The sequence below is a fragment of the Sciurus carolinensis genome, chromosome 15 (assembly GCF_902686445.1).
Source record: "Sciurus carolinensis chromosome 15, mSciCar1.2, whole genome shotgun sequence".
Taxonomy (NCBI): domain Eukaryota; kingdom Metazoa; phylum Chordata; class Mammalia; order Rodentia; family Sciuridae; genus Sciurus; species Sciurus carolinensis.
Genome location: NC_062227.1, coordinates 31,965,235 through 31,985,492, shown reverse-complemented (window position 1 = coordinate 31,985,492; position 20,258 = coordinate 31,965,235). Strand labels below are relative to the sequence as shown.

At 40.0% G+C, this 20,258-nt stretch overlaps 1 protein-coding gene across 7 annotated transcripts in view; it reads right to left on the bottom strand.

Moving 5' to 3' along the window:
- The window catches only part of Greb1l (GREB1 like retinoic acid receptor coactivator), a 260,469-nt gene that overhangs the window by 23,388 nt on the left and 216,823 nt on the right, over positions 1–20,258 (bottom strand). For 6 of the 7 annotated variants that reach the window (XM_047526836.1, XM_047526842.1, XM_047526839.1 and 3 more), the window contains 5 exons: positions 15,796–15,976; positions 13,176–13,368; positions 7,742–7,875; positions 4,442–4,781; positions 357–472 (listed from right to left, as the gene is read on the bottom strand). In XM_047526836.1, the coding sequence (XP_047382792.1) occupies positions 357–472; positions 4,442–4,781; positions 7,742–7,875; positions 13,176–13,368; positions 15,796–15,976 (964 nt within the window). The remainder of the gene's footprint in view (positions 1–356; positions 473–4,441; positions 4,782–7,741; positions 7,876–13,175; positions 13,369–15,795; positions 15,977–20,258) is intronic. The other variant, XM_047526838.1, reaches the window with a different exon arrangement.

The following is a 20,258-nucleotide window of genomic DNA, read 5'->3' as shown; positions in this document are numbered from 1 at the left end:
GAGACCCTGTCTCAAAAATTCTTTTTAAATAAATAAAAGGGCTAGTGGGAAAGTGACCCTGGGTTCAATATTCGGTACCAAACAACAACAAAAACCCCCAAAATAAACCCTGCTTTTCCTCTCAGCCTCTCTGGCTGCCCTATTTTCATGCACAGACATTTTATAATGTGGCTTTCTTTCATTCCCAGAATTGGAGGGTGCTCTCTGGAAAAGTGGAAAGAGATAATGAAGAAAGAGTTCTATTCTTACATCACTGCAAAAACCCAATCCTCTTCTCATTACCTGCCAGACAAATCTTAATCATCAGTGTAGCTGGCCACCTGGTGGCAAGTAGAATTTGGTTATTCAGACTGTACCTGGGAAAGGTTTCTCCAAGAGGGTCTTTGCCAGTTAAGATCACTATACAAGGCAGACCTTCTAAATCTTGGTATGTCCGAGGGATCCACTCTTCTGGCTCATTTCCTCTCCAAGTCTGTAGAGAGAGACCCATGTGATGCAATTAAAACTCTCAAACTCCTTATTTAGGCTTCCACCTTTGTAAAGGTTTCTAGGTCCAAATTTTAGACCCACCATGCTTACTAATGACTTCCACTAAGTGTGTATATGTATATGGACATTCTAATAGCTACCTTAAAAAGCATACATGAAGCACTTCCATGACAATGTGGCCTTTAGTTTTCATCTGAATAGGATAAAATAGGAGACCTTGGTATAACTTAATGAATTAACCATATAGGTCAAAAAAACCTCTACATTGTGAAATATCTTACCAGGGGTACAAGCCTTATAGACTATATCCTGGCTGCACTACCTGACTGTGAACACTTAAATATATTTCCTTCATATAATGAACAAACTCTTGGGATTGGCTGACTAAAAACAACAGCTTCAATTGTGAATGACTTAGAAAAGAATCTGAAAAGTTCATCAGAGCAAACATTTTCACTGAAAAAAATAATGAAGTTAGCTACTTCTGATGGTTATTTTTTCTTTTTCTCACTTTATTGCCTTTAAAAATAACTGACAAGTAATTATTGGTTTGGGGCCTCCAAAGAATCTCTCGAGAGAATGCTAAAAATGTAGGCTGACCAGGCTGGACCAAGGAAAAATAAAACTGCCCTTACTTGAAAAAGTAATGCAATTTGCTCAAGGTTCCACAAAGAATCTACTGAGCATACATTGGCCTTATATATTAATGTACACACACATAGATGTACCTATCTGTATCTTTAACATCAATCTTGAATACATGAACCTATCAGTGAAAAGGAAGCAACTTTGCCAGCTTGAAAGATGTTCAAAAGTAAAGAGAGCTCACAGATTTTTTTTCTGTTTTAGAACAGGAATAAAATAGACCATCTCAAGTGGAAAAAGTGGCTTTTACCATTTATTACATATATAGCATGTTTCATACCAGGTGTTTTGCAGGAGTTACCATAAGGAATGAATTGACATTTCTGATAATGCTTTAAGGAACAAGGACTAAGAAGTAAGATGCTAAGTAATAATATACACAATTTTACTTTAAAATACAAGGTATTTTCTTTGCTAAATGTGGTAAAAAATAATACAATTGGGTTTGAGTAATGATTTGTCTAGAAAGGACCCAATGAAGAAAAAAACAGTTTCTAAAAGTAAATATACCACAATTACTTCAAACGAAAATTTCACAGTTTGTAAAGCTGGAAGAAAGAAAACCATTATGCTTTTGTTGCCCAATCTTTTTATATGCACATATGCATACCAAGGGAAAACTAGTACATCTACATAAATAACCATTTACAAGTTTGAGAGACTTACCACGTCTTAGGAAATCAGTGCCAAAAAGATTTAAAAATACTAGAAGATTCTCTACAAAGATTCAATTCTCCATACCATTTCATGTCAAAGGGAACCATGACATTACCTGATTGAATGCAAACATTTCCGAAATAGGAATCATTTTACTTATGGGCCTTTGCAATGGTTTCATGGTATCCCTGGACAATGGGATTCTCCCCAGACATGCTCTATCTTCCAGAAACCATCCATTGGTCAGGTTTCCACCAGAGTAATGAGGTTGTAGTGATGGGATAACAGAATGTTTTACTACACAAGGAGATTTATTTTCAGAAGACTATTAAACACATCTACTTCTCTTGGCCAACCAGAGCTAGGCAAACCCACTATAAAATGCTCTCCCTCATAGCTACTTCTGATGAATGAGGATGGCTGCAGTTCTCCCATGGATCTGCCCTCAGGATTTTACTACAGAAATGTTTAAAGACAACCGAAAAGACTAGACAAGCGTTGAGTTCTAGGATAACCTGTGGCTCAAGACCGAGGAAATCTTCTGAAAGCTTCACCTGCCTTCTGGAGGAAGTGATTTACTTGGATGTAAATCTGTATCCTTCTAAAGTGCTTGTCATCACTCGCAAATTAAGCATGACACATATAGAATGATTAGGAATAAGCACAAACATTAGATCACATGATGGAAGCAGTGTTGGATTTTCCCCAAGACTAGAGATAAAGGCCCGATGCCTTCTTGAGAAAGGTACAAGAAGCTGGTAAGTTAGAAATACACAGGTGAACCGGAATCCACCCAGCAAGAGGCAGCTTTGCTCACACGTCAACATCCCCATAGGATCTCACATTCTCACTCCCACGCAGAGAGTATCAAAAGGATAGACTGAGCGGCTGGGGCTGGGGCTCAGTGGGGGAGCACTTGCCTGGCATGTGTGAGGCACTGGGTTTGATCCTCAAGTACCACATAAAAATAAATAAAATAAAGGTCCAATGACAATTAAAAAAGTATTTTAAAAAAGGATAGATTGATGTGATTCAGTGGTTTTGAGAAAATGGGGCTCTCTTATGTGTGGGTGGTGTGTGGCAGCTATTCCTACAAATTGAGGGTCATATAACTGCTTTGAGACCCGTTCTGCATTGTGATCTCTTGGAACAGTGGGCCCCTGGCTGCATCAACCAATCACCCTATAAAATACCTGCAGGCGATTCTTTTGAGCTAGCTATGAAGAACTTCAGTCCTTGATTATGGTTTTCAAACAACGGCCCAGAAGAACAAATTATTTAGGACCCACTGATGTATACTGACCTAGAGACTGGCCCTTCCAAACCAAGACCTAAAACTCTGTGTGTCAATAAGCTGCACTGTCATAAGGGCTTCAGAAATGTTATTCATCCTGGGAATTCCACTGTAATGTGCCCTAGGACCATAATAAAAACTGTGAACATATGTCATATCTGAGATATAACTGTTGCAACTTCTATTTAATGTAGGAAGGAGTTTCTATTTTTGGACAATTTCATTTATTCTAGTTGCTTATCAAGCTAATTCGAGATATTGTGTTTTATTCAATTTAACTAGTAATAATAAAAAGGTGAATATTTGCAAAATGATTAATGAACACTAAAAATCCCCAAATTAGAGCTCTTAGAAATCATACAGTTCAACTCTCTCATTTTGCAAATGAGAAACTACAAGCCAAGGTGACAAAGCAAATTCCCCAAGACTACATGCCTTCTCTTCATGAAGTTTGTGCCAAACTAGATTTTTCGTAATCAGATTTAGTTTAGGATTTAGTATGCAGGGTGCAGATGCTATGTCGTTCTAACTCAGACGTACAGTACCTAGCTCATTTCCATACCATTATGTAGTTGATTAAGTGCTTTTTAGTGGCTAGGACCCAGTGGATTATGAACGTTTCCAGAAAAAAAACTGAGCCAGGCATAAGGTAGGAAGTTAGGTTAGTTGATTCATGCCTGACAGGAGGGGTAGGGACAGGCAGTCAGTCCTGGCCGTGCAGAGGCAGCAGTGAGGAGCTTGGTCATGCACTAAATCCCCCTGTAGGACATCCTAAGTCTCAGTCCAGTCAAACCTGGGAGTGAGGGTCAACGCCAAAGTACAAAGAAACAACAAATTAATGAGAAATTCGCATGCAAGGGCTAGAAGTAGTTCTAGATGAGTACTGAAGATGAAATGGGATACTTTACCGACTCTAGCCATGAGCTGACAGATGGGCTAGATGGACAGAAAAGAATTAGTGAGTTGAGGATACCGAAAAGGATACCCCACAGAGGTCCGAGAGAACAGCTTACCTTTTGTTCCTGAGAAAACAGGTGGCCGTAGGCTAGATGCATCTTGAACAAGGTCAATAAACATGGGGTCAAATTGGGTCATCTCATTTTTTGCACCTGCAGTTGGAGAGCACGGAGACCAACTGCATGCACATGCTAGCAAGGGGGCTTGACAGAATATTTAGAATCTGGCTCCAATTAAAAAACAAACATATCCCTCAGGTTAGCCCTAACACTGTTATGGAGACCACATACACGCATGTGCAAGATCTACTAAACTCAGGCCTCTGAGCCACCTAGATAGGATTCCTAGAAAACAGAAACAAAGGGTATTTCAGAGGAGAAACGTCTGTCCTTTGCTAACCTTTAATCGTGCCACAAAGTGGGTTGCAACATTGAGTTCAGAGGCCGGGTTCCCAAGGATGATCTCAAATCGATACTGTAGACCCAGTTTGTCCCGCACCTCCTGCAGTCGCTCCTTGGCTAACATCGCCAGCTGCACCGAGGGCACCCTGATAATGAGCATGTGTCCCCTCCCACTTTTGTTTTTTCCTGGGGAGCTGATGAGGTCATCCATAATGCTGAGTGTTTCTGGAGTGCTGTGGTCTCGTAGTGACGCCATGGTAGTGAGAGCCATCAGGGCCTCAGAGTACTGCTGGATGAGAAGGTAGCAGCGGACGACCATGCTGTGCAGCCTGGGGTACCTTCAAAAGAACACAGGGAGCTGGCACTCTGCAGCAGGACCAGTTGGAACAGGGAGGCCTGGGCAGCAAAACGCAGATGGAGCATGGCAGGGAAGGGGCAGATCAGGGGGTTAGCTCTAGAAGGACCTTGGATCCCGTATCACTAGAAGGAGAGGCTGAACTTCCAAAGCACGTGCGTGAGTAATGGCCTCTTGGGACACGTAAAACAAAGAGGCTCAGGGATGGTTTGGTGACAAAAACCATCTAGCTTCTCAAAGTGTGGGCTCTAGAGCAGCAACAGCCGCACTGAGGGCTTGTAAGAAATGCCAGACCTCCCAGCTTACTGGATCAGAATCTGCAGGTGATTCACATGTACATTGAATTCTGAGATGAACTGGTCCAGTTAGGTTACTTGTTGACAGACTTTAAAAAAAAAAAAAATTTTTTTGTAGTCGTAGACAGCATGCCTTTATTTTATTTGTTTATTTTTATGTGATGCTAAGGATTCAACCCGGTGCCTCACATGTGCTAGGCAAGCGCTCTGCCACTGAGCTACAGCCCCAGCCCACTTGTTGACAAGACTTATGGGATAATCCTTGGATCCTAACCTCTTGCTGGTGGCATTGGGTTAGAATGGTAATGTTGTCAACTTAGTTAAGATTACAGTAAAGGGAGACATTTTACTGTATTTGTGGAGTGTCAGACATAAAATGGCTAATTACTTCTAATTTGAGGTCAGCCCTACAGATGGCAGGAACTATAGCTTCCCATAAATGTGCCTTGTTGCTGGAAGCAGGGGAGCTGACTGGTGAAAGAGCACCCTCTAGTGGTGTGGCCTCTTAATGCTCGAGACCCAACTCAGTCAAGGGAGGGAAGCAAGAAAAACTTAGAAGCAACACACACCTTGGTCCCTGCTTAGAGAGGATCACTTTGTTTAAACTGACAAGTTCTAAAATTACAGAGCATGTAGAAAAATCTCTCATGTAGGTGCTATTCCTCAGAAAGGCAGGCCTCATGACTAGATGAGTAGTTAATTAATTAAGTAGCTAATTAAGTACATTTTAGCAAAGCAGAGCCAGGTCCAGGGCTGGCTGAGGCACACCAGGGGTAGGACGAAGTGAGGCCGAGTCTGTGCGCTTTCTTCCTGGCTGCCATCTATTTAAAATACAGATGATCCACCAGCCTGCACAGAACAGCCCAAGGGCAAATACAGATTAGGGTCATCAAATGAATAATGTGTCTTTGAAGAATTTCGAAGGGGAAAGGACCAGCAGTGCCCTGTATTCTAACCACTTTGTCCTTTCACAGCAGAATGAGTTCAGGTGAGGAGAGAAACTCATAGTGGTCTTGGACCATACAACTTGGAGACTGAGCTGTGTCTGGGTGTTTTCAGGTGTCTGACAATTTCTTCACACATTGTAAGGTTTTAGCGGGGAAGCGGGGAGAGTGAAGAAGAACTTCAGTTCAGCCAATCCTGGGCCAGTTCCTTCAGCTGTTCAGTAAATCATAGTTATTATTAGCCTGCGGAGACTGCACTGGAGGAGGAAAGCTCCTGTGTTTTAAGCTTAGGGTGTTTTGTTCTGTTGTTTTGCTTGGCCACGTAGAAAAGACAAACAGAATAAACGGTAACTTTGATATACAGGCGTTTACCTTTCACACTCTGAAAGAATTATGAATTTAAAAGCGACTCGTGTCTCCAATCTGTTATGTTTACATTAAACTGTAGTTGCAGTTTTGTATTACAAAAGTTGTAATTGAAGCTGATGGGATCATCCTGTAAAGCACAAGTTATGAACCTCTGATGTTACTGGGAAGAGAAGTGCATTCCAGGCTGGCACATGGAATGGGCGGCAGACTTTAAAGGGGAGACCCATGGATGGCTTTGGAAATTTAGGATAACATGTTCTGTGAAAGGATTAATGTCACAGTGTCGGCTAAGACTTCTCAAATCTAACAGCTGTGACGATATCAAATCCTGTTCTAGGCCAGCTCCTTTTTCCTGATGCAGCATTGTAAGTAGCTAGGATGTATCCACTTGTCTTTATTTTTATTTTATTTTTCCCTTAGCAAAATAAATGGGGCAGATTTGTTAAACAGATACCGTGTGATCAATTGGGGCCATTTTTTTTTTTTTCTTTGCGGTACTGGGGATCAAACTCAGAGCCTTGTGCTTGTAAGGCAAGGACTCTACCAGCTGAGCTATCTCCCCAGCCCAATTGGGGCCAGTTTTAAGAACCACAGTTACTAAACCTCACAATCTGCCTCATGTGATGGAGCCATGTCGTTCCGTTGTTGGATGATCACAGACTACTGAGGCCAAGACAAGGAGGAACTTCTGTTAGGTTAGGGAAATGCCTTTAACTAATCTTTGAGTTTATGATTCAAGTTAAGAGAAGGAAAAACTCTTTCAGGGTTTGACCTGGAACTGAGGAATAACAGGCAGACAAGACAGAAGAATTATTATCCTTAATCTTGAAGCATCAGAGACTGAAGGAGGGGCCCCAAGAACTGAACACACTGAAATGCTCTGTTCCTTAACCTTCTTCAGTCTGTCCTCCACCTCCCTCATCCTCAAGTTTAGTTTTTACCAAGTCATCTGAGGATACTTTCCTGTGTCAACAGGAGGAAAGAGGAGAAGATGTAAAAGCCTGAAGTCCAGGGTCGGGAGGCTGGAGAGAAGAGGAATAGTCTTTAATGAGCAAATCCCTTTCTGACCTTTCAGTCTCTGGCGGTAGCAATGAAGCTTCACTGGGAGACAATTCAGGGCACAGAAAGTGGGACTGTGTCCTACTTTAGGCCACTGTCTTCCTCTGATGGTCTTGGATGATCACATGAAACCCTGGGTCAAAGGCATCTCAGGAGAGGCTATTTTTATTTGGCCTCTGCATGAGCTCGGAACTCCCTGTGACAGCCACAGAAGGTGTCTGGCTATTTTGGACACAAAAGTACAGCTAAAGAAGAGGGCAGGAGTCCCTGTTTACCTCTCCAAGAGCGTGTTCACCATCTTCTCAAAGGTCTCGTCGCACCTCAGGAGCGGGCTGGTGACCCCCCACTGCAGAGACTTGCTGTACTCGTTCAAGCCGAAGTACAGCTTCTCCTCGCAGCCCGCGTCCTCCTGGTCCAGGGTGCGGGCGCCCGTGCACGCGCGCACACACACACACACACACAAACAAACAAACAAAGGCCAGTGAGGACCAGATACAGTGCGTCTTATTTTCAGACGGGGTGGAGAGGAGGTTCCCTGTGAGAGGTTATTCCCTGGGAGGTGAAAAAGAAAGTTGTCTTGTTATGGAACCTGATACCAACTCTGCAGTCATCACTGAGGCACTAAGTGAAATGAATTCTTTTCACTTCAAGAGAATTTAGGGGCCTGGGTGTAGCACGCTTGCCTGGCGTGCACGAGGCCCTGCGTTTGATCCCTAATACCACACACCCACATAGTAAGAAGTCAAGAGAACTTAATATGTGATCAGTGGAACGTTGACACACTTTCTGGAGGCAAAACCACCTCCAAATAACTGTGATTCCATGCTATCTACTAAACTCTCTGGAGAGAAACTCAAAACCTCTTCTGTTACAGAAAACTTACCTGACCTGACATCATTTAATGATAACTCACAGAGGCGCATCCTTTTACAAAGTTTCTTTTTAAAAATGAAATGTATGCTGGGCATGGTGGCCCGCGCCTGTAATCCCAGCGACTCAAGAGGATGGCAGGTTCACAGACCGCCTCAGCAACTTAGAGAGGCCCTATGCGATTTAGCAAGACCCTGTGTCAAAACAAAAAGGACTGCGGATGTGACTCAGTGGTAGAGCATCCGGGGTTCAATCCCTGGTACAAAATAAATAAATGGAAAAAATATATGTATGTACTTTTACACAGTATTCATTCATTCCCTTCTTGATGATTCAGTCATCACTATGAAAACGAGTAACTATTTTGGGATGTGACACAAGGATGCCCTTAGAGGATCCTGAGATGTGTGACAAACTGTTTGTCCTTTAACTGGGAAACCCCAGAATATTAAGCCTTTTGACTTCCTATGTCTGTGATTTTTTTTTGTGTGTGTGTAGTTTTCTTGTCTCTTTTCTGTACATTTTTTCTTGTTGTCATGCTGCCTGTGCATTTTAGTCTTTCATTCATTTTGTATTGATATTTCTTTCTTTAAACACTCTCCGACTTATTTTTTTAAAGGAAATAAAACACCTTCTAAAAGCATAATAATGTAACAATAAATTAGGCAGTCAGAGGAAGAAAAGTAAGGGTAAGAGAAAAAAGATGGGGCCAGTTAGTATCTCAAAAAAATGCATGTCAGAAGTTTCTGCACACTGTGAGAAACAGTCTACAAATTTGGCTCTGAGCTTTTTAGTAACCCAAGTAAAGAGAGGAGCAATTTTGTGATTTGTAGGGTTCAGAAGATAAAAATAAAGCGCTCTTTAATGGGCAGCTTTTAAATTTTTTTGAGCCCCTCTAACCCAGTCAGCCTGCTCGTTGGAACAGGGTCCCGTTTGAGGGTAAATGGACTTTACAAGAGGCTCAGGACTTGAGGGTGTTCTTACAGACTCTGGAGGTGGAGAGCACAGTCTGACAGAGATTGCAAAGGCCTCGAAGTCTTTGCTTGTTTCCTCCTGGGCTTGGCTGTGTGCTGCCAGCGTAGCAGGGCCAAGAGAGTCAGTTCAGCGGGGAAAAGCCATTCATCTCCACTTCCCTCCTCACTGGGCCGCAGGCGCAGGGAAAAGCTTCATCTTGTGTGCACTTGGTCTTCATATTTCCTTCTCATTGTTGGCCCATTTCTTTGGAAAAATAGCAAATCCTATTCCCTGCCTGCTCCTTTTCCTGACACAGCACTATAACTTGCTAGAGAGGCTGTGTTCTCCTGTCCTTGTTTTTATTTTTCTTAATTCATAGCAAAATTATAAAGCAGATTGTTAATAGTGTCTTGTGATGAATTGCAGCCAGTGTGGGTTTTGAGAACTACAAGTACTAAAAATTTGAATTAGGAGTAAATAGTTCCCTCCCTCTGATGTGTTTGCATTAAAGTGTTTCTGTACTGTTTGCAATACGGTGTCGTGGTAACTTTTGTGATATTATACAAATAAGTGGGGCTATTCTTTGAAACATGTCATGAAACTCAGAATTATTTTACTGTAAAAATATTTGGGGATAAATGTCCCTTCTCATAATACAAAACAAAACAAAACAAAAAATGCCCCTTCTCAAGTCTCTCCATCTCAGTTACTGCCAGCCTACGGGTCCCCTGACCTCAAGTTGCCAGCTCTGCTTTTTCTGTAGCCACTCTGCTCTCCTGACGCTATTCCCTGGAAGGTCACCAAAGACTTTTGAGGCCAAGTCCAGTGGCATTTGCTTGTTAGTCCTTGGCCTCACTGCCCTCTCGGCCATTTTCTTCCTGATTTTCTTCCATGATTTATGAAACCGACTTACTCTGCTTTGAATCACAGTGACTTAGATATGAATTCTGCTTTCTCTGTAACCATCAGTTCTCAGGGTATTCTTTGAAGTTCATGAGTGCTGGACAATGTTTTTTTGAATTGAATTTCTTTGCTTTTTCCAATTATTCTTCTGTAGGACACTGGCTTCAAGACAACTAAAGGAGGTGAATCATCAGGAGCTTCTCCCCTGCATGTTGTAAATTAGATTCAGTGTAATGTAACACAGATCAATGTAATGTTTTCCTTTTCTCTGTGTTGACCTCTAATTCAATAGGATTTTTCAGACCTTTAATTGCAGAAGGGTATAACAAGTCCCTACCCCTCAATTATTTTTAATAAATTCCTGGAAATATATCTTTAATCCATAAGTACTTTATCAAATATAGCCAAGGTAACAACTCTTTTTAAAGATATAATCACAATACCATTATTACACCTAAGATATTAACCATAATCATAGGAGTGACTTTTAAGGAAAATTAAACCTGTTTATAATTTCATGTAAGAAAAAAATAAAGGGCAGGAGCTATTAGCCCTTCTTGCTATCATGGAAGTGATCCCTTCTGGAAAAGACTTGAGTGAACAAGGTATACTAGAATAGTGTTCTCTGTGCCACGTATAATAGGAGAACTATATGTTGGATTTAAAAATGTTAATATAGTCTTATTTTTAATTGACACATAGTAATTGTACATATTTATGGGACACAGTGTGACATTTCAATACATATGTGCGTATATTGAATAATTTTATACATGTATAATGATCAGAGCAGGGTAATTGGAATATCTGTCACTTCAGACATATTTCTTGGTGTTGGGAATATTCAAAATCCTATTAGCTATTTTGAAACACTCAATTAATTGTTGTCAACAATGGTTATCCTACCATGCTATGAAATACTAGAAGTTATTCCTTCTATACAAGTGCACCCTATACCTGTTAACCATCCTCTCCCCATCCCGTACTTCCTAATACCCTTCCAGGATCTGGTAACCACTATTCTACTTTTTACTTCTTTGAGATCAACTTTTTAGCTTTACATGTTAAGTGAGAACATGCAGTGTTTGTCTTTCTGTGCTTGACTTATTTCACTTAACATACTATATATGTATATATATAATACATATATATATATAGTTCCATATTTATCTAAACCATATATAATACAGTTCCAGCTATATTGCTGCAAATGACAAAATTTCATTTTTGTGGTGGCTGAATAATATTTGATTATGGATTTATACTGTGTTTCCTTTATTCGTTCATCTGTCCATAGACACCTGGGTTTATTCTCATCTGGGCTACAGTGAACAGAGCTGCAGGAAACATGCAAGGGCAGCTGTCTCCTCAGCATACTGACTTCATTCCTTTGGATATGTACCTAGTGGTGGGGTTGCTGGATCATGTGGTAGCTCTGTTTTTAGTTTTCCATTCCATTTGTTCTGTTGACAATCCCACTGCATCAGAGCAGCCCACAGGCTCACCCTGTGCTTCAGAGGCAAAGGACTGTGGAGGCGCTCTCATCCCACCCCTAACTTGGCTACTCCACGATGGATGGAGCTGCCACAAAGATCCTGGTAAAGTAAATGCTCAGAGCAGTCTCCACGTGGTCGTGAAAACACACGGAAATAGTTCTCAGATGGGAGGGGCTGCTGATGCCAAGCTGATTCCAGGAACTGAGCCTGCTGTCTGCAAAGAATGAAGCAATGTTAAGGATGAGAGCTCACCCTAAGGGACAGCTTTCCTGCTTCACATAAAAGGAAATGCACTGGGTTGATAAGTAAATGTTATTCCGATGTCAGACACGTCCAGTGTTCTAACCTAAACATGCTTATTTATTTATTTACTTATTTTTGAGACAGGGTCTTTCTGTGTGTCCAGACTGGCCTCAAAATTGTGATCCTCCTGCCTCAGCCTCCCAAGTCACTGGGATTATAGGCATACCTGGCTGAAATATGTTTATTTTTAAATATTCAATGTGTTCAATGTTTTTATACAGAGGATCCATGGCAAAATGGCTCATCTTTATTATTTTATGAAACTCTTATTTCTTTTTTTCTTTTTATTTCTTTTTTGCGGTGCTGGGGATTGAACCCAGGGCCTTGTGCTTGGGAGAGTGAGCACTCTACCAACTGAGCTATTTCCCCAGCCCGAAACTCTCATTTCTTTGATAGTATATTTAGTGTAAGTGTATAGAAACTAAATTATAGAAAATGTTTTTCAGGTATTAGGGATTGGAATAAAAAAACATAAAGACCTGAATGTTTATATGATTACTCTCAACTCATGCAATGCTTCTACCAAATTCCTTAAAGTACGGTGCCATCTTCCATAGTTGCAAACAAGAATCTGAAAACTGGTTGAAAGAGAAAACCCAGTTGCTGAAGGGTGTTAACAGTAAAACAGATCAACCAGACTTGAACTTGACAAAGAGGCTACCCAAGAGGACAATAAAATTTGCAAGTCTCAGAGTAAAATAAATCATTTAAAGACACAAGGATGATCCATGATCTTGATAATATTCTCAGACAACATCATATAAAAAACTATACAGGATGGATAATTTTTTATCTGCATGACATTAAATAAGAATCTAATCAAATTTCCATAGGACACTACTCACTAGTTTTTAATCTTTCTCATAATTGTGATCAGCAGGGCATAGTGATGAGTGCCTGTAGACCCAACATTCAAAAGACTGAGGCAGGATAATTGCTTGAGCCCAAGAGTTTGAGACCAACTTGGGCAACATAGTGAGACCCCCATCTCAAAAAAAGAAAATTAAAACAAAACAAAACAAAAAAGAAAAAATTATGATCATCTGGAACTTTTAGAAGAGGAAACATTACATTAGTTAGCTCTTTGAACTCCTGAACTGTATTTTATAAAGCCATCACCACATTCAGTTCCAAGTTTCTGCCCCCTGGGAAACTGAGAATATGACTGTGTTCAGAAACTCACCACGGTATCCAGCTGTATCCAGTGAACCTCATTGCTGGAGCTGATCCGGGATTGCTGGGTCTGCAGCGTGTATGGGAAGGAGCTGACCTGGAGCACCAAGAGGTTGAAAGCGTCCAGAACTTCTCTGCAATTAATGACTCTATCAGCCAATCCATGGCTGGGTTCACCGTGGGATAGAGAGCCCGAAATGACACTGTAGAAAAATGGAAAGTCATATTAATGCCTTCTAATTTAGCTGACTGAATATGGAAGCAGACACCAACATGGAAATAAGGTTTTAGTTCTTGTTTTTCTAGCTCTTTTAAATTGGGGGGAGCAGATTCAATTGAAATGTAATTTGGAAGAGAAAATGTTTACACTTCTTATCACTTTGCGGACAGATTTTAGGGATTTTTTCAGTTTACCCCAGTATACCTCATAGTGTAAACTCATCCAGGCCAGGGATGGCTGCAGCTGTATTTGAGATGGAGCACTTGACTTTGAAAGCTCACCTGGTGAGGTGGCCTCTGCACCAGGACACAATACTGAGAGCCCTGCAGCCAGATCCCTCCACCCCCTATCAAAATCTTTCCTTTTCCTGCCTTGGGTTCGAGACTGGCAGGAGGTCTGGGGAGAGTTGTCCCTTTACAACCTGTGACCAAGACTCACATCTCTGAAGCTCTTTCAGTTCCTTTCAGTTTGCATAAGCTGGGTTGCCAGGCATCCTCAAATACATGCACATTTATACATGAATTTTGTGTTACTGGGGACTGAACCCAAGGTGCTGCTCTGGTTTGGATATGAAGTGTCCTCCAAAGACTTCCCTTATTGAAGGTTTGGTCCTCAATGTATTCAGAGGTGAGCTTTTGGGAAGTGATTGGATCATACGGACTCTGACATCATCAGTGGAATAATCCATTGACAGCTGAATGGGCTATTGAGAAGTAATGGAAATGGAGGCAGGTGGGGCCTGGGTTGTCCTTGGGTCTGTCCGGTTCCCTTTCTTTCTCCCTCTCTCTGCTTCCTGACTTCCTTGAGCTAAACATTTTTCTTTTGCCAGATCCTTCTGCCATGCTGCTCTGCCTCACCTCAGGCTCAAAGCAATGGAACCAGATAACCACTGACTGAAATCTCTGAAACCATGAGCCAAAATAAATCTTTCCTCCTCTAAGTTATTTTTCTCAAGTTTTTGACACAACACCCCCTACATCCCCAAATGACCACTGAGCTACATCTCCAGCCCTTTTTATTTTTTATTTTGAGACAGGATCTCACCAAATTGCGGAGGCTTGTCTCAAACTTGTAATCCTCCAGCTTTAACCTCCTGAGTAGCTAAGATTACAGTTGTGTGCCACGCAACCTGGCAAAAAAACATACTTTTAAAATTAAATAAAAGAATCTTGATGACACACAGAGAGATTTAATGTGTGTCCTCAGAAATATTCCCTAAACTTTCAAAGACAGGGTGTGTAAGGTTAGTGAGCTATTTCTACTCACAGAACGTTAGCAATGACTGAATAGATGTGGATAACATTTCTTTTCCCTCCTTTCCTCTCTCCTTCTCTTCCTTCTTTCCTTTCTCTTAAATCTAACAAAGTCACATCAGGTCTTACTTATACCTACGCATGGCAGCATATCAAACCCATTCTGGCTTCCGAACAAGATTTTTTTGAATTCTGACATTTTTACCACAGACCAAAGAACTTCCAGATTCCTAACCTTAGTCTCTTCTGGAGAAAAGAAGATTTATAAATGCTCAGTGATGCCTGAAACTTCCCTCTCCTCCCATGGTGAGGACAAACCATGATATGTCATACTTGATGGCTATTTGTCCCTCCCTTTTTTAAAGACAATTTGCCTTTTTAGTCCAAAGGAACAGAGACGCACCTCACCAGATGATTACAATGTGATCTGGGAGCAAAACTGGTTCTATCATTCCAAACATACTGTTCCTCATTAAGTCCAACCAAGAAATACAATATTCTCTTGTTTAAACTGGGAAACGGGAAGGTTTCAGATCTGCTCTCAGAACATTAAAGTGGCATTTCGACTACTTTTAAAGGTAAGAGGGAAAGGAGAAAAGGAAGGAAGAGGAGGAAGCATGGGAGAAGAAGGAAGAGAATGAAGGAAGAACCTAGGGAAGAGTAGAGAAGGACGCACATCTCTCTCCTGGGAGCTAATTCACCTTGATCTCCTCCCCATCCTCTCTTCTGAAGCAACTGGGTTCCATCATGCTTTTTTTTTTTTTTTTTTAAAGAGTTGTTTTAAATATATATTTTTTAGTTGTCAATGGGTCTTTATTTTATTTATTTTTATATGGTGCTGAGGATCGAACCCAGTGCTTCACACGTGCTAGGCAAGCACTTTACCACTGAGCTACACCCCCGACCTCCAAGATATTCTTAAGACAGTATTTTTTTAACAGAAATTTCTAAATTCCTGCACAGTATATTTAAAATAAAATCATCACTAAATCGGAAAAAGAGTTGAAGGAGCAATAAAAGATTAGGAATAAGTTAGTAGTGGGAAGATGCCAAATGTTAGGGTCTCTGGGGTTCCACACCATCTTTCAAAAGACTTCCTTGTGTAACAATGACTGCGATAGAAGAAATACTGTGTTTGCTCACACGAAAGCAATCACCTCGTTAATTCCACATGGGAGTTGTCATGAACTAGCACAAACAGTGTGTATGGGTTCTGTTTCACCCTCCTCATAAACACTTCAAACTTGCTTTGAATCTCATTGTCCAGGCGAACAACGTATTTCTCTGCTCTCTGATGAGCTGTTCCATTTTCCTCCAGACCCAAGTCTACAAGGACACCTGCCAAGAAGAAGAAAAGGAGTTTATCTTCCCACACACGCACGTAAACTTAATTGTACTGTTGACTGATACTGGGTACTAAGCGTACACAGACATTGACTCCCTGCCAGAATTTTGAGGAGGAAATATCAGGCTTCTTTTCTTGAGAACATCCCATCCTGTCTCCCATACCTGAAATAAATAACAAGGAATGTTCTGATACATGAAGTAAAAGCAATTGAATATAGGAAACCTCTGTTTATTAAATTCTATTTATATGCAAAGTACTGAGAGCTATTATAGACCACTCAAAAAATTCGGCTTTGGACCACTGTTCTTGACCAAATTAATATAATTGCATAAATTTTCCTTACACCATGTTTAACAACAAAATACATAAAAGGAAAGGAAAATATACTGAGTCCAAGGATACATTAATTTGTGAGATTTTTTTTAAGGTAATACTGTATTTTTTTCCTTTTTTTGGTGCTGGGGGTTGAACCCATGGCCTTGCACATTTAGACAGGCACTCTACCTTGAGCTCCATCCCCAACCTCTGTTATATAAGTTTTATACTTTTGGTGGGGGTGTAACTGGAGATTGAACTCAGGGGCACTCAACCACTGAGCTGCATCCCCAGCCCTATTTTGTATTTTTTTGTTTTGTTTTGTTTTGTTTTTGGTGCTGGGAATCGAACCCATGGCCTTGTGCTTGAAAGGCAAGCACTTTACCGATTGAGCTATATCCCCAGCCCCCCTATTTTGTATTTTTAAAGACAGGGTCTCACTGAGTTGCTTAGTGCCTCACCGTTGCTGAGGCTGCTTTGAACTAGTGATCCTCCTGCCTCAGCCTCCCAAGCTGCTGGGATTACAAGTGAGTGCCACCATGTCTGGCCAGTTTTATACATTGATACGCAACATCTAGAGCATGCAGAAGCCCTCAAACATTGGGTTTATAATGTACCAAATTAATAAAATGAACTAAATTACTCATAATTACTGTAAAAATGTTAAAAACTGAAATGTTAGTATGTTGTCATTCACTTGGTCTATAATACAGACATCTATATATTAGACAACAAAAATAGTTAATGTGCATGAAGTTATTGTTGGGATTACTGAAACGCCAACTACTCCTTTGAAATAAATAGACTTTTATGAATTATTTTGATTTAATTTTGTTTATCTAGCTTTGAAATAATACCAGCTCAATTAACAAATACATGTAGTTAGCATCTAGAAGCCCTGGATGATGTAAAAAAAGAGAGAAATGTTTTACCATATGAAAAATTCATGGGCTGGGGCTGAGGCTCAGTGGTAGAGCATTTACCTAGCATGTGTGAGGCACTGAGTTCGATCCTCAGCACTGCATAAAAAAATAAATTAAATAAAGGCATTGTGCCCATATGCACTTAAAAATATTAAAATAAAGAAAAATTCATTATACAAGAAAAGGTGTATAGGAAGATAATTTTGCTTTCAAACATTTTTTATAAGGAGCTTTTGCTTAGAGATTGTTTTCAATTTCCACCTGAATGTAATCAAAGTTTCTTGTGAATATTTCCAAAAGCAAGCCATCAAACATTTAATATGATAGGTACTGTGATTTTTTTGGAGAGTGGATTGTCTGTAATACTCATTCAACATTCAGTAACTATTAATCATCTACTATGTGTCAGATAACTATCAGGTGCCATGCTAGGCCTGGGGATACAGAGTAGAACAGGACAAGCAGACATCTTAATCTCATGGAGCTTATAATAGAGAAGACGAAGGGAGACAAAGTTACTATGGGATAGAGGAAGGTTGCAGTAGCAGACAGGAACACTTACTCTCTAGGGGTGTGTTTCCTTATCTGTAAATGGGGAGTAGTGTCAGTTGAGGCTTAGTCCTTAGGAAATAAGCAGTGTAAATTAGGGCACCCCAAGATGAAATGATTGTAAATAACTCATAAAGAGGGAAAAATAAACCTTATAGAAATTAAGAGTTGATTACATTTCAGAACAAATGAAAATAAGACCAGAAGTATGACTTTGAGGGGTTAATTCCATTCATGCCCTCAATAGACCAAAGTCCCAGAGATCTAAGAGGTCATTTAGATATATTGTGGCATATCAGTCCCTAATTATGCAGCCAGGAGGACTCTGCCGTGGTGAAATTGGGTGGAGACCAGGTGGTAGAGGTATTTCCTTTATTTCTAAATGGGCATACTGAAGTCATGCTTACCTTTAAATTTATTTTAGATTTGCTTTTGCTTTCAAATTTTGTTTCTTGTTATGAAAGTTGATACTCTTTTAGAAAAATGTGTAGAGGTATGTTAAAAAGGGGAAATGTATCCTTAATTCTTTAACTCAAAATAAGCCACTGCTTACATTTCTGTGCTTTCCTTCTGTGGGTTTTTTATGAATATTTTCTCTGGCTCACATTTTGTAATTACATATCCTGATTTTTTTTTTTTTTCACTTGTAACTGTAAAGTAAGAAAGAAAACTACCACTGTTTTCTAATAATAATGTTTATAGCTTATATTTTCTAAGTAGTAATATGTTTGTGTAGAAAACACAAAATAATTCATGGATAAATCAATTAAATTAGTAAGAATTTAGTGAAGTTGCATTAAAAAAATAAACTTCCTGGGATGGGAGGTATCTCAGTGGTAGTGTGTGCTTAGAATGTGTAAGACCCAGGTTCAATCCTCAGCACTCTCCACTCAAAAAAAATTTACCAAAATTAGTTGTAGTTCTATACACCAGCAGCAAACAGTTAGGAAATATATTTTTAAAATTTTTTTTAGTTGTAGATGGACATAATACCTTTATTTTATTTACTCATTTTTATGTGGTGCTGAGGATCTAACCCAGTGGCCCACGCATAGCCAGGCAAGCATTCTACCTCTGAGCCACAACCCCAGCCCCAGGAAATATATGTTTTAAAAACTTAATAAAACAGCCAGTCTTAGTGGCATATGCCTGTAATTCTAGTGACTCAGGAGACTGAGGCAGGACGATCACAAGTTTAAAGACAGTCTGGGCAACTTATCAAGACCCTGTCCTAAAATAAAGAAGAAAAAGAAAAATGTGGAAAGAGAAAAAAAAAAAAGATGATAAAAACAGACAAAAAACAAATAAGGACTGGGGATGTAGCTCAGTGGTAGAGTGCCCCTGGTTTAAATTCTGAGTACAACAAAAATATAAAAATTAAATAAAAAAAAAAATCGTAGGCTGGGATGCAGCTAAGCAGTAGTATGCTTTCCTAGCATGCTCAAAGCTTTCGGTTCAATTCCCAGCACTGCAAAAGAAAGAGAAAATTGCAATAACGTGAAAAGTAGTAAGTATCTGGGAATAAATCTAAAGATCTTTATGGAGGAATGACAAAATTATTAAACAAGTTAAAGAAGACCTAAATAAAGCTACATCATAAACTATGGTTAAATTCTCAAAGATCCAAAGATACCACATGATGCCCAAAAAATTGTTTTTTTTTTTTTTTTTGTGTGTGTGTGTATGAAAAATAGGTTTTTAAAATTTACATGGTAGAGCTAAGGATCAAGAAAAAAAGGTAGGAGAGATTTGCCTCTTTGCCTCGATAAAGATTGAGAATTTGAGCTGTATTAATTGACAGGGGCAGAAACCTAGAAACAGACCCTCAAGGCATATGGAAACTTGGTCACTGAAGATCAGTGGCAGAAGGATGAGCTCTTCATAATTAGTGCTAAAGTGCAGCGGCGTGGTGCACACCTGCAATCCCAGGCCCTCAGGAGGCTGAGGCAAGAGGATTGCAAGTTCACGGACAGCCTGGGCCATCTAATTAGACCCTGTCTCAAAATAAAAAATAAAAAAGGATTGGGGATGTGGCTCAGTGGTGAGCTCCCTGGGTTCGAACTCCAGTACCACAAAAAAGAAAAAAAGAAGAAGAAGAAGAAAAAAAAAGCACTGAGCAATTGGTTAACTCCGTGAAAGAAATTATATTGTATTTATTATTTTATTTTTAATTATTTTTTACTTTTTAGTAGATGGACACAATATCTTTATTTTTATGTAGTGCTGTGGATCAAACCCAGTGCCTTGCACATGAGAGGCAAGCGCTCTACCACTGAGCTACAGCCCCAGCCCCTTAATTTATTGTTTATATTGAATTATGTGTTATATGATACACAGAAAAACCCATGTGGATTAAAGACAAATGTAAATAACGAAACTCTAAAACTTTTAGAAGACAATATAGAATATCTATTGCCTTATAAAGGAATTTTTTTTGGGGGGGATACCCAGGGGCACTTAACCACTGAGCCACATCCCCTGTCCT